Below are 14,711 nucleotides of genomic sequence, written 5' to 3'. Positions count from 1 at the left end.
CTCTTAGTAAGATTTCTGTGTTTGTAGAAAGTAAGCACATCACCGAAGAAAGTCTATTCACCCCCTCTCTAGACATACTACTAGGCCAACATCCTTAATTGTCTTCTAAAATTATTGTGAAGTCCTAACCTCATTTAGATATATAATAGCATAAATTTTATTATAAACCTACATATACTCTCTAAATAAAATATTTAACCTTATTTGTAATTCAAAAAAATCATTAAATAATAATTAAGTAAACAAAATACATTACAAAAAAACTGGTTTTTAGTGACGAATCTATTTGTGACAGATTCGATTTCGTCACTAATAGTAGGGTATTAGTGACGAAATCGAATCCGTCACTAATAGTTCGTCACAAAAAACCCAAAAAAAACGCGCGAAAATATTTTTTGCGCAGAATTTATCCCGAGAAAATATTAGTAACGATTTTTATGGTATTAGTAATGAATTAAATCCGTCACTAAAAGGTAAACTTTAGTGAAAATTAAATAACCGTGACAACTACTTTTTTTTTTTTTTTTTAAATTACTTCATAATAGTAGTGACGAATTTATAAATTCGTCACTACTAGGCCATTATTATTGACGGATTGTGTAACCGTTACTAATACTTCTACTTTATTTAAAAAAAATAAAAAAAATTTCACTTCTCAGTATTAGTAACGAATGTTTAAATTCATCACTATTCCCCTGATTAGTGACAAAATTGACAACCGTCACTAATACTTCAATTTTTTTTAAAAAAAATAAGAAATGTTTACTTTATAGTATTAGTGATGAATTTACATATTTGTCATTATTGACCGGTTATTAGTGGCGGATTTGGACCGTCACTAATCATTTGTTATTTATAAAAAAAAAAAAAACGGAGAGTAGTAGTGACAATTTTGAAATCGTCACTAATGCCCAAAAACCCTCTTATGTTTGCGCGCGGGATCTTTTCCCTCCTCTTGCTTCTTCCCCTTCCCCACCACCTACTCCCACCTAATCTCCCTGTACTCTCCGCCGCCAGCCACCGCGCCAGCTCCTCTTGCTTCTTCCCCTTCCCCGCTGCCTGCTCCTACTTGATCTCCCTTTGCTCTCCGCCGCTAGCCACCACGCCAGCTTCTCCTACTTCTTCCCCTTCCCCGTTGCCTACTCCCACCTGATGTCCCTCTGCTGTCCACCACCAGCCAGCGCGCGAGCTCCTCCTCTCTCCTAGTCTCCCCCTGCTCTCGATCGGAAGCCCATGTATTTCTTTCCCTTTATCTTTTTAATTACTTTGAAGCATATACTGAATATTTAATTTTTTTTTTTAATTTACTGAATATTGAAAAAAAAAAAAAGATAATAAACATATTAGGGGCTTATTTTTAAAACTGGAAGTTCTCCTAAAAAAAATTTCAAATAACCAAATTTTTATTAAAGGACTTCACAAGGACCCATAAATACCAATTAAACTATTTTGTATGATTTGACTCCAACACTCACATGCTCCATGGATTGAATTAAAGAATTAAGGGCTAAATTTAAACAAACTACCCCACACTTAGACCATGAATTGAACTCATTTGACTCGGGACTATCACTTGTTCAAAATGGATCATTTGACCTCATGTATTTCAACGATTAGATAGATGAAAATTAGGATGTCTACAGTAATATCGGCAAAAAATCTCTACTCATTCAAATAGGACATGAGCTTTAGTATGGACTAGATGTTGTAGTTCTTGATGCATCAACATCAAACTCCTCTGCTGCCTCTAATGCAATTGACTTGTTGTTTTTATTTATGTTTTTTTTTTCTTTGCCTTAGATTTGTATAAACACCCATGATATAAATGTGTTTTGATAGAATATTTGTAAACATTTTTAATGGTTTTGTGTCATCTTGACACAATATATTGTTCTTGGTGTGTTTTGTGACTTAGTCTTATATTTGGCATGAAGTACTTGTTTATGGTAGTTTTTGGATTTTGGACTAAATGACATTATGATGATATTTTGGATGTCTGGAATTTGTGCTAAACATGGTGATTATGAAATTTACTAGATGGATATCTTGTGTAAAGGAATTATTATTTATGGTAGTGGATTCATGATGGTTGCTTGTCCTTGGACTAAATGGAGATATTGATATGGACTTATGGTTGTGTTTGGAAAATGAATTAATGTTTTGCAAAAATGAATTCATGTTTGTGGAATATGATTTTGGACTTATTCTTGTGTAGCCATTGATAATCATATTTTACCAAATGAATCTTGATGCCCTTCTTGCAGTCATTGCATCCACAAGGCAAGATTCAAGAGAAATAAAATTAATATTTAAATCATACCTTAACTATAAGCGACAACCTATCAGATGAAAGACTAAAATTCATTTTGTCTACATGGGCAGGCTTATCGCATTTCAAATCAATTGCGAAAAGAAATTCCGGGTAAACTAGATAAAGAATCATTGATGCAACCACCACCATCCACAGCCTTGTCGTTCTCTGTCTTCCATAACCTCATTGCAGCTAGAGATGGGTATATATCTAACTTCAGTTTAATACATGTTTAACTTCTGGACTGCATGCTTGGATTGGCATATCTTGTGAACTGCATGCTGGTAGTGGACATTAGGACTGCATGCTTGATTGAAAAGCCACACATACCCTGGCTGATGCAATGATGTGTATTGCCTGTTGGTAGATATTTTTATGTTGTTGCATGTACGTCTTAATCTAAATGACATCTGTATGATGCAAAAATATTGTGATTTGCATGCTTTTGTGACTTGCAGGTTTGGGAAATGTTCTATTTATAGACAGCATGCTGCCGAAAATTTGTTGAAAATTTTAGGGAAAGGAAAGGAAAATTCATGAGACCAATTTTGGACTATATGATATAATTTTTCGTTGATTTCTTGCTTGCTTGGTGCTTATGCCAATTTTGGTTGGAGTTTGTTATTTATGTTTCAAGGTTTAAGTTTAATTTATGTACAACCAAAAATTAATTGTTAATTGGCAAAAAAAGGAGATTAAAAGTAATATAGGGTCCATCAGAATTGATGGAACACTAGAGGAAGTGACATTGTTTCCCATGCAAGTCTATAGAAATTTGTTTCCCATTTTGCTTGTTGGTTCCTTCCTTTCACTCATTTTAGAGTAGCTAATGGGAATAGGGTTTGATTTTGGGAGGATGCTGGGTCTGGTTACAATCGTTCGAGTAGATGATACTTCATCTTCTTAAGATTTCCACTCTTCACAATGCACGTATCATCTCTTTCTTTTTTTGGAGAGGAGTTCTCTTTCTTGGGATTTTCATTTTATAGTGAATCTCACACCAACTGTGTCTACTCTCTATAAAATATTGTTTATGGGGATAATCCACTATATTCTGATAAATGTGTTTTATGGGATGTATGAACATGTTACATTATTTAATGTTTATTATATGAAACTCCTATGCACTCGCAAAATTAATTACTAGTTGGATTATTGTGAACTGTTTATCGTAAACACCTAAGTTTGGAGTATCTCTATGGAAAATGTCATATTTATAGGAGAAATGCTGCCAAAATTTTTCAAAAAACGTATACTAATTTTTTTAACTTTCTTAATTAATTTGTAGGGTTTGCAACTGTGACAACGTCAGGACGATGTCATGCACTATGGACGCAGCTGAAAACTTTCTTTGTTATCTTAACAGATTAAATGTATTTGAATTTGAATTTATATAATGTATTTGTATTTAAATTTGAATTTGTATAACATATTTGTAATTTAATTTGAATTAGAATTTTTTATAATTTATGAATTTTTTTGCCATTATGAATGTATAAGAAAATGTAATTTAATTACAAATTTTTACAGAAATTAATAATTTGAAACAAAATTAATTTCACTAATAATTATCCAATTTAAGTATTAGTGATGATTTCAAAATCGTCACTAATACCCCTTTTAAAAAGTTTTAGTGAAGGAATTCAAACCGTCACTAATAATAGCTATGCAGAGAAATAATGACGATTCTAAAACTGTCACTAATACTAGAGCATTACTGATGGTTTAACAATCGTCACTGATAGAGTAATAGTAACGATTTTAAAACCGTCACTAATAATAGAGCAATAGTGACGGTTCTAAAATTGTCACTAATAATAGAGCATTAGTGACGGTTTCATGACCGTCACTAATAATGGATCAATAGTGACAATTTTGAAACCGTCACTAATACTATGGCTTTAGTGACGATTCTTGGTCGATCCGGTGTAGAAACTATAGTGACGAGCTTAGGTTTTCAGTGACGGTTTTAATCCGTCACTAATACTTTACTATTAGTGACGGTTTGGAATATTCGTCACTAATAATTATTAGTAACAGCTGGTATAGTGACTACTATAAATCCGTCACTAATAATTGTAAAACCGTTACTAATACTATTAGTGACAATTTTATGAGTATTAGTTACAGTTTAAATCCGTCACTAATAATCATTTTTTTTGTAGTGATAATAATGATACAGGTTTTAGATAGGAAATCCCGATTCAAAAATTGTAATATGCTTATACTATTTTAATGGGAAGAAGTCATATATGAGACTTTTTACAAAATAAAAAAGAACAAAAAATTTATATATAGTTATTAAATTGATTAGGCATCTTGTTATGTAAATATTACAATTTAATCTTTCCCGCAACTTTAATTAAAGCATTCTTGTTATATCATATCATATCATATCTTATATTTAAAAGATTTTTATACTCACATATCTAGGTGATATGATAATATTATTTTGTATCTATGGTGTTTTGTAGCTTTAACCAAAATTTAAATTTTTAGGAATAACTTTTAATATTTATGCTTTAATATTCACAAACTTTAACTATGAGAATGCATTATTAAATTATTTTTATAATATATATAAACTTTATTTAGAATTATGAAATTTTTTTAACAAGACTATTCACATGCAATAATGTGCAAAGCACGAGCCATATTTACTAGTACGTATATCCACATTTATGTAACATTTTTCTAGGGCAATGCTTTCTATAATGGCATCCTTGGTTTGTCCTAAGCAAAGAGTTATAATGTGTATATTTGCATGTGTACACATGCAGTCAAAAGTTAGTTTGGTTTGTAGTTTACATTGGCATACATTTATGAGTGTTAGAGAGTTGTGATGGAAACAGGAGTTAAACTACATGAACTCCGAATTTAAGATTTGAAAGTTTAAAAAATTGTAAAATGCCCAAATAACAAGAGAGAAAATGCCAAAATTTCGTCAAATTATAGCCATACATTGTTAAACAATCTCAAATTTGTCAATTTAATTTTTATAGTTCATTCTTCAAGCTACACCCTAGATGAGTTAGTCGACAATTTGGAGAGAAATATTTTTAACAACTTATGTAGATATTAATTAGGGACAATTTTCCCAACCTTAACCTCCCCCATGTGACAGAGGAGAGTTAAAAGAGCTAAATTGTAACTTAAGAAAGTCTTTTGCATAAACATTTTGATAGCCTAGCGCAAAAAGATGAGTGAAACAAATTGAATAGTGAGTTTTCAATCTTCTTTGTTTCTAGAAAGCTAGCTTATTATTTCATGACTCCTGCCTTTAGCTTCAATAAGAAAGGTAATACTTCACACATATGCGGTCGATCCTCAGGCTCTTGACAGGTGCATGACAACGCTAGTTGAAGGAGTTCTTCAATTATTTCGACATGCTTCTCATCAGAAATGCTTGACGCTAGATCCAAATCCACAATTTCAAGAAGTCGATTCCTTCCACACCGAAGGCTTATTTCCACAAGTTGATGCAAAGTAATTGGCAAACCATCCTCTTGGGTGAGCCCTATTGGCCTCCGCTTGGTTAAGAATTCCATCACTATTATACCAAAGCTGAATACATCCACTTTTGTCGTAACTTTCCTCATGTATGCGAATTCTGTGAAAAATTGAGAGAGAACAAATAAAAATAAAAATTTGATCGATTTACAACTAGGGAGGTAGAACAATCAAAATCTAATTTGCAAACAAGTTAATTTCAACTTATATAAGGATATCCATGTTGTATGTATCAAACACAAATAGATAAATAAAACACAAGCATAAACGCAAACACATATCTACTCATGTAAGCTAATACTTGCAAAATAAGAAAGCTTAATTTGTTTATTCTCATCGCTATCCATTATGTGCAGTATATTTTCCTTTAAATCTTTCTTATAAAATTAAGTAATTCCTCACAATTTTTTTCCTATTATTTTGATAAGTTGTTGGAAAAATCTGATCAAGTAACCGTGAATCATTTTTATTTAAATTCAATTAGAATTCGTATGGGGACTTTTAGGGTTTTAATATTTATGTATCAACTATAGGTATAGATTAGTTACATAATACAAAATATTTTCCTACACATATTTTTACAATAAATATTTAAGAAAAATAAAAATTGAACACCAACGAAAGAATTTTCTTGCACATGTACTAGCTATCAGACACATGCATTGTGTGTATAACATGTTTTAACTTATTTTTGACATAATTAATTGATTCTTTATATTTTTTTTAATTTAAGTAAATTCTTTTCCATGCCACTATGAAATTGTAAGTTATTCGGAATTGCGTTTTTTTTTTTTTAAAGAAAAAGAAAAAAATGGTTATTCGAAAAAATATGATTGAGTAATAATAAATTTTTACAGAAATTAAGAAATTATGTTGAGTATTCTCTAGGATGTTAAAAACTATAAAGCATAGAACGATTTGTGGTTATAGGTACTCTTGAAATATTTTATTAGTTGTGTGTTTAGATTTGTTTTTATTTTTATACAATTATATTTTTTCTATTATTATGACTTAGTTAAGTAAATATTTTATGTTTTTAACATTGACTCACTATCCCAATTCGAATCATTGTTAGTTGTTTGACAAAAAATGATATAGTAAATTTTTTTTATTGAAATTTAAATTTATTGGAATGTTTTAGAATATTAAAATTAGACACTAAAGAAAGCATTGGATAAGGGTCTTTAGGAAATAAATATAGGGCAAAAAGTTGGGGGAACTTTGGGCGTCCACTTTTTTGTTTTCCTAAAACATCTCTATATAAGTATTAGTTAAATAGAAAAGCTAATGACAATATAGGAAAATACATGTCCAAGAACTAATCTATAATTTCTTAAATATAATACATAAATATCTATAACTAGTTAACACATAATTAATTCACAGCTATGTAGTGATGACATTGTCTTTGGGCTTTAGCTAACATCTTGAAAATAGAAATGATTTTAATGAAACTATAAGACAAAACAAGAGTAGAGAATTTTATGCAACACTTCCTGCAGAGAAGAATAAAGAACTGGAATTACAATTAGCCAGGGTCAACGAAACATTACCTGGTGGAAGGTAGCCAATGGTGCCTTCGAATGCAAGCCCGGAGGAAAGGGTGCTTCCGTTGTGGAGGTGAACACCAAGAACTCGAGCTGTTCCAAAATCACTCACATGGACCTCCCAATCTCCATCAAGGAGAATGTTAGAAGGCTTTAGGTCACAGTGAACTATTGGGACATGATAACCTGAATGCAAGTAATCCAAGGCACTTGCAATAGAAGCAAAAACATTGATTCTCTCTGACAGAGTCCACCTCGAATGATCAGTGCAGGGCTCATGGATAATGCTCTCCAAGTTTCCATTCTCCATATATTCCAGAACTAGAGCCTTTAGCTTCCCACTCTCCCAAGCATAACCAAGTACCCTGGCTAGATTTCTGTGCTTCAACTGGCTTAGGGCGTTGATCTCTCTGTTGAAGAACTTTGATGAGAATTGGTGCAAATTCAATTTTTTTACAGCTATAATCTGTCCATTGTCCAACTTGCCTTTATATACTATGCTCAAATTGCTAGCACCAATGATGTTCTCTTCACTGAATATATTTGTAGCCATTTCTAAATCCTTTTGGTCAAATCTCTTAAGGTCTAATGCTGAAATATACTCTGGTTCCAGATTCACTGCCCCTTGTTTTTTATGCACGGTAATGTATTTGACGAGGGAAACAATAACCAAAAAAGCTGCTCCAAATGCAAGGAGAATTATTGCAATTTTTTTAGAGAAACTATGCCAAGCAGTTTGTTTGCTACAGTCGTGGAGAAAGGCAGCCCCACAAAGAGCTAGATTTCCAGCCAAACTAGATATACTAATGTTTCTAAATATACCAGTCTTTGGAATAGGTCCTTCAAGTTGATTGAAAGAAAGGTTCAAAATTTTCAAGGAGGAGAGACTGCCAAAACTTTTAGGAATTAAGCCATTGAACCTGTTCTGAGAAAGGTCAAGGGAAACAAGATGCTTGAGATTCCCCAAACTATTAGGGAGTCCAACATTGAACAAATTTCTTGAAAGGTTCAAGATAGTAAGCAAAACCATCTGCGTAAACAAATTTTCTTGGATTTCACCAGAAAGTTCATTGGCAGATACGTCAAGTGAAAACAAATTTTGACAGCCTCCAATCGTTTCAGGAATGATTCCTGAAAGTTTGTTATTTGAGATGTCAATGGCTTGTACCATTTCCAACATACCAAGCTCATTTGGAATGGCTCCTGTTAAAAGGTTGTATGATAAGTTCAAATATAACTGCATGCTTCTTATACCTGCAATCACAGACCCCGGAATGGATCCGGTGAGATGGTTGTGAGAGAGATCCAACGCCATCAGTCCACTAAGATAGGCCATACTTTTTGGGATGGACCCATTAAGCATGTTTCCATCGAGATGTAAGCATAAAAGCGACTTAAGATTAGATAGTGCATCTGGAATGACACCTATGAACCTGTTATTTTGCAGCCCTAGATCAGTCAAACGTGTTAGATCAAAAAGATTCTCAAGAATTGCACCTTCTAGCATGTTATCATGCAAAAAAAGACCTTGAAGGAGAGAGAGTTTTGATAATTCAGGAGGAACTAGACCTGAAAAGTTATTTGCAGAAAGATCTAAGTAGATCAATTGACTTAGATTGCCAATCTCCCGTGGAATTGGCCCTGCCAATGAATTTCCACCGACTCGCAGAAACTGCAGATTAAAGAGTTTACCCAAACCCGGTCTCAGCATTCCTTCAAAACCATTTAAAGATATAACAAGTTTATTTAGATTTGAACAGTTAAAAAGGTCATCTGGAATCTCCCGTGACATGTTGTTATCCTCAAGAATAAGGGACGTTAGGTTCTGCAGCTTCCCCAAGCCCTGAGGAATTTTCCCAGTTAATCTGTTCATACACAAATTTATCTGGACAAGATGTGTGCAATTGGAAAGGCAAGAGGGAATGGATCCATTGAGATCATTGTAACCCAGGGATAGGATCTTCAAATTTTGAAGTGAGCATATATTTAACGGAATAATCCCTGTAATGGAATTCCAATATACGCTTAGGGTATTAAGCCTCTTACAAAGAACTATCCCAGATGGAAATTTCCCAGAAAGCTTATTCTCAAACAACTGAAGTAACTCTAAATTTGATAAATTCCCAATTTCCCGAGGTATGTCCCCCGATAATTGGTTTTCACTTAGGTCTAAAGACTGGAGATTAGCCAAATTTCCAATGCCAATTGGGATTGTGCCATTAAGTTTATTGCGGCTGGCATCGAGCATTCTCAAGGACGTCCAGTTGCACATGCTTTCAGGAATCTTTCCATTTAAGAGATTACTGCTTAAATCCAAGGATTGAAGATTTCCAAGGTTTCCTAATTCTGCTGGGATGGAACCAAAAAGAGAATTCTCATAGAGTTTAAGCTCTAAGAGCTGAGAGCAATGCCCCAACTGAGTTGGGATGTGTCCTGTGAAAGAGTTTGAAGTTAAATCAAGAACCTTGAGGCTGGTAATATTTCCAAGGAATGGTGAGATTTTACCTCGAAGGTTCTTTCTAACCAGGGATATGGAAATGACATGATTGGAGGAAGGATGACAGGCAATGCCAGACCAGTTGCAGTGATGGTTTGCGTCGGTCCAATCTGCAAGTGCCCCAAATGGGTCATCTGTGATGGAATTCTTGAAGGCTTTCAAAGCGTCAATTTCAATCTCCAAGCTGAGCTCTGCAGGAACCACCATAAATGGAGCAGAAGCAAAACTAACTAGGATGATAAACAACCTGATACTTTGAGAACCCATTGCTACTGCAATTAATTAAGAAACTATTCTGATAACAGTATGAAATATGAGCAAAAATAGTGAATATATGCAGTTCTAAATCAATATCTGAACCGGCAAATCTGCACAAATTTGGTAGTAAACATCATGATATTTTGAATCACCGATAGTATGCTGACCAGACAATAAAAAAGGATGAAGCAAATAATTGGGCATATTATACGTATAAAGAAAATGTATGAAATACCTCAAGTGGGTTTTTTCTTCTGACCGAATTAAAAAAAACCTCTCTCTCCCAATAAAGAAAATGTAGTTAATTCCTCTCTCTCTCTCTCTCTCTATCCCAATAAATGCACCGAATTATGTAGATCCATTGAAAATCATAATTTTTCTAAATCAAGTGGGCTCGCAGATGGTTGACTGTTCTAGGTTGCCAATCCGTTCACCAATTTTCTATCATCTCACCAACTCTCCATCTCGCTCATCTGTTCTGGGCATGCTCTCACGTCTATTGTTCCTCTCTCTTCTATAATATTACTCGTTATTATTAAAAATGTAAAAAAAATATTATGATCTAAAAATATAAAAAATAATTTAATAAAAAAATATTGAATTGAAGTCATATATTTTATAAACTGCAAACTGAATAATCATGTATTATGGGTGTTAATAAAAATGACTTACTTTCATTTCATTATAATTGCTATGTTAGAAAAAAAAATTTGTATAATGATTTTATGATACTAATGAAATGTAATAACAATACAAAAGCAATTCCAATTCTACCTTTATTATATTTTTTCCTAAATTTCTTTCCAACTATAATTTCATTCTCCAACCAAACAAGGGTAAGAGTCTTAGATACTTTCATTGGTAGAGCTACATATATGAGGCAAAGTTACATAAATTTTTATGGGACGCTCACCCTCAACTACTATCTCACTTCTTACGCAATATTATGATTTTTTATTCCATGTTATATATTGAAATTATGGGAAAGAGTTTGATGAATCTAAAAAATGGTGCTTTCATATCAGGTTTTATGTTCAAATTTTGAAAGAGAGTGGGATGAAGGAGTATTTGTTGGAGTTTTTTTCCATTTTATTATTATTTTATAATAAAATATTAAATAATACTTTATTTGGGAAAAAAATTTTCAATTTGAGGCTTACATAATCTCTGTTTGGTCCAATGAGATTTAAATTAAACAAATCTCGCTGGACCAAACAGGGATAGCAAATGTCGCTAGACCATCCAACGACATTTGTGCCTCTGACTCTTTCTCTCTCTATTTCTTGCTCAAATCTCTCTCTTTCTCTCTCAAGCATTCTTTCTCAGTTCGCTTCCCGTGAAAACAGAGTAACCCCTTGCCTGCACTAAGGTTACGGAGCTCGCCGACGGGCTCTTCATCGGATGCACCTTGTCGCGACGTCCCGGCGCGCATGTGCCCCGGGGTTGGTGAAATAAAAATTATTTTATAATTTTAGGAAAAAATAGGAATATTGAAGTCGTTACTAACCTTTTAGTATGGTTAGAACACTTAATTACTACCCAATTAAGGGTAGAATTGGTCTACGTTACCAAAGTCAGAATCAGGAGTTCAGTTACGCGTGGGGAAGGTACGAGCACCCCCTATGCGCCCATTCTTACGAACGGTACCTAATTAGTTATGAAATTATCCCAAAGTAAATTTAAAAAGTCTTTAAAATTACTCCTTTGTAAATTTACAAAATATACGAGCAAACAAATTAATCACAAAAAATATACATTATATATATTCCTTCAAAACTAAAGGTACGTGAGACCCGAAAGCTCATACCCCTTTTTAAAATCATAGGGATGAAAATCAAAAATATTTATTAACAAAAATATCATAATAGTAATAACAAATTAATACAAGTACTAAAAATAACGCAATTGAATCTCCATATACTTCAAAATGGAAAAATAATAATAATAATAAATAATAGTAATAATAATAATGATAATAGTGATGATGATAATATTAGTAACAATAATATTAATAATAATGATAAATGTGATAATAACAATAAATAATAATAATAATAATAATAATAATAATAATAATAATAATAAATGCAACAATAGTAATAATAATAAATAATAATAATAATAATAGTAATAATATTAATAGTAATAATAAAAAATATTATTAATAATGTAATAAAGATAATATACATGTTTTAACAATATAATAGTTACCTTATATTAACATGCAATTAAGGATATGCACACTACACACATTGGTAAACCACTAACTAAGGAAACAAATCAAACTTAGGGTTAATAATATGGAAACCAATGAAAGAGTAAGACAATGATACACTTATGAAAATAGATTACATTCTAAAATGTGTATAATCACCAAAATTAGTATACAACCCCTAAAAAAACTTAAATCTTGCGTGAAAAACACGAATATCATATTATCACATTAAAAACAACAATATTTATTATTTAACATGCATTGATATAAACAATAAAAATTTAAACCTAAATGAATATTATGACAAAAAAAAAACCCTGCAAAAAATAAAATAAAATAAAATAAAGTGACGTCAAATATATATATATATATATATAAATTGAATAAATATTATTACGAAAAAGGAGAAAAATCCTGCAAAAAAAATAAATTGATGTTAGATATACATATATAAAAAAAAAAATGATTAAAAATTCACCATTTAAAACTCAGATAAAATAAAAATAAATAAATAAATAAATATATATATATATATATATATGTATATATATATAGGGTATGCACAGTGAGCGAGTGTGAGTTGGATGTGCCTGGTGTGCGTGTGTGCAACAGTGTGTGTTAACAGAGAGGGGGAGAACTCACTAGGTGGCTATGGCTGTGGGAGGAAGCAGGTGGCCGGAGTTGATGGGCGGCGAACCGGCGATAGAGACGGAAACGGCGAGTGGTGGGGGAGACGGCGACGGCGCTGGTTGCTGGGCAGAGAACGAAGACACGTCAAGGCTGCTCCTGGGGTTGCCGAAACTGGGTTAAAACGGAGCAAGGAGGCGGCTACTACTGTCGGAGAAGGGGCGATTGCAGGAGGATTCGGAGGAGGATGGCCGGAGAGTGCTACATCGACTGCTCGTCTGTGTGTGTAGCTGTCGTGGCTACTTGGCTGGAATTGCTGCCGTCTGTGCGTGGCCGCTGCCCTTGTGTGGGGAGTGCTGTGGGGAATACTCTGCGGCTGTGCAAGGCGAAGGAGGGAATGCCGTGAGGTTGCAGGGGAGCTGGGTTTTTGGTCGTGAGGTGAGGGGTTGTGTAGGCGGCTTGTGGCAGCTGTTTTGCTTGGTGTTTTTGCTGGGATGGAGCGTGAGTGAAGAAGAAGAAACTGACAGCAGTAGGGAGAGAAGCAAAGGCCGCTGCCCAGCCGTGGGTGTGTGTCGTGAGGCCGTGAGACGGGGGTTGCTACATGAAAGATTTGAGACGGGTGAAAGGAGATGCGGGAGGAGAGATGGAAGGGGGTGGTCTGGCTGTGAGAAGAGAGGTTAAGAGAATAATGGAGAGTTTGTGGAGAGTCGCGTATAGCAGCTAGGTTTTTTTCGTTTGGCTTTGGCCCCCCGGCTGTGTCTTTGTGCATGGGGGCTGCGTTTTTATATAGAGGAATGAGGGGGGAGCAGCGGAACCCTAGGGTTTCCGGCCCCCTTTTCGTATCCTTTTTAGTTTTATTTTTATTTTTATTGTTTTTATTGTAATAATAACAACAACAACAACAACAACAACAACAACAACAATAATAATAATAATAATAATAATAATAATAATAAATAGTAAATATAATAATGATACTAATAATCATAATAAGAATAGTAAAATAACAATAATAAAGTAATAATAATAATATTTAAAAATAGTGAAAATAATAATAATAATAAAAATAATAATAATAAAAATAATAATAATAATGCTAATAATAAAAATTTTGTTATATTGACCCTGGATAAAAATGGCATATTTACAGCTGTCCCTCTTTGTAGACTTTGTTGTTTCAATGTAATAATATGAACTCTCATTTGTTTTTGTAGCAACAAGCCTGCAAAGATAAAAGATGCGAATTTTGGACTTGACTAATTATAACAAAAAAAAAAAAGACAAAAATGATCCGTGAAAACTAATTTGTGCCAGGTTTGAGAGCACATGAGGATAACTTACGCCGGGTGTAGGAACCCGAGCTATAGTTCACGGGGAGTGACTTGCACTTGGTGTAGGAACCCGAACTATAGTTCACGGAGGGTGACTTGCACCAGGTGTAGGAACCCGAGCTATGGTTCATGGAGGGTGACTTGCACCAGGTGTAGGAACTTGAGTTATAGTTCACGGGAGGTAACTTGCACTGAGTGTAGGAACCCGAGTTATATTTCATGAAGGGTGACTTGTACCGGGTGTAGGAACCTGAGCTATAGTTCACGGAGGGTGACTTGCACTGGGTGTAGGAACCCGAGCTATAATTCATGGAGGGTGACTTGCACCAGGTGTAGGAACCCGAGCTATAGTTCACAAATGGTGACTTGCACCGAGTGTAGGAACCCGAGCTATAGTTCACAGAGGGTAACTTGC

General features: G+C 33.7%; 1 protein-coding gene across 1 annotated transcript; it reads right to left on the bottom strand.

Annotated features, from left to right (window-relative positions):
• Positions 1-5,571: 5,571 nt before the first annotated feature.
• On the bottom strand, positions 5,572-10,132 carry LOC131143874 (LRR receptor-like serine/threonine-protein kinase FLS2). The gene is made up of 2 exons (XM_058092236.1): positions 7,375-10,132; positions 5,572-5,921 (listed from the first exon to the last, which is right to left on the bottom strand). Exons 1-2 carry the CDS (start codon positions 10,130-10,132, stop codon positions 5,572-5,574), a joined length of 3,108 nt encoding a protein of 1,035 aa, XP_057948219.1.
• Between the last annotated feature and the right edge of the window lie 4,579 nt (positions 10,133-14,711).

This window comes from Malania oleifera, chromosome 12 (assembly GCF_029873635.1).
Source record: "Malania oleifera isolate guangnan ecotype guangnan chromosome 12, ASM2987363v1, whole genome shotgun sequence".
Lineage (NCBI taxonomy): Eukaryota > Viridiplantae > Streptophyta > Magnoliopsida > Santalales > Ximeniaceae > Malania > Malania oleifera.
Note: the sequence above shows the minus strand (reverse complement) of the source record. Positions and strands in the feature narration are given on the sequence as shown.

Excerpts from the sequence above, each read along its gene's own strand:
- LOC131143874 (XM_058092236.1), bottom strand. The coding sequence starts at position 10,132 with ATGGGTTCTCAAAGTATCAGGTTGTTTATCATCCTAGTTAGTTTTGCT. Across the intron at positions 5,922-7,374 it reads CATTGGCTACCTTCCACCAG|AATTCGCATACATGAGGAAA; the intron begins GTAATGTTTCGT and ends AATTTTTCACAG.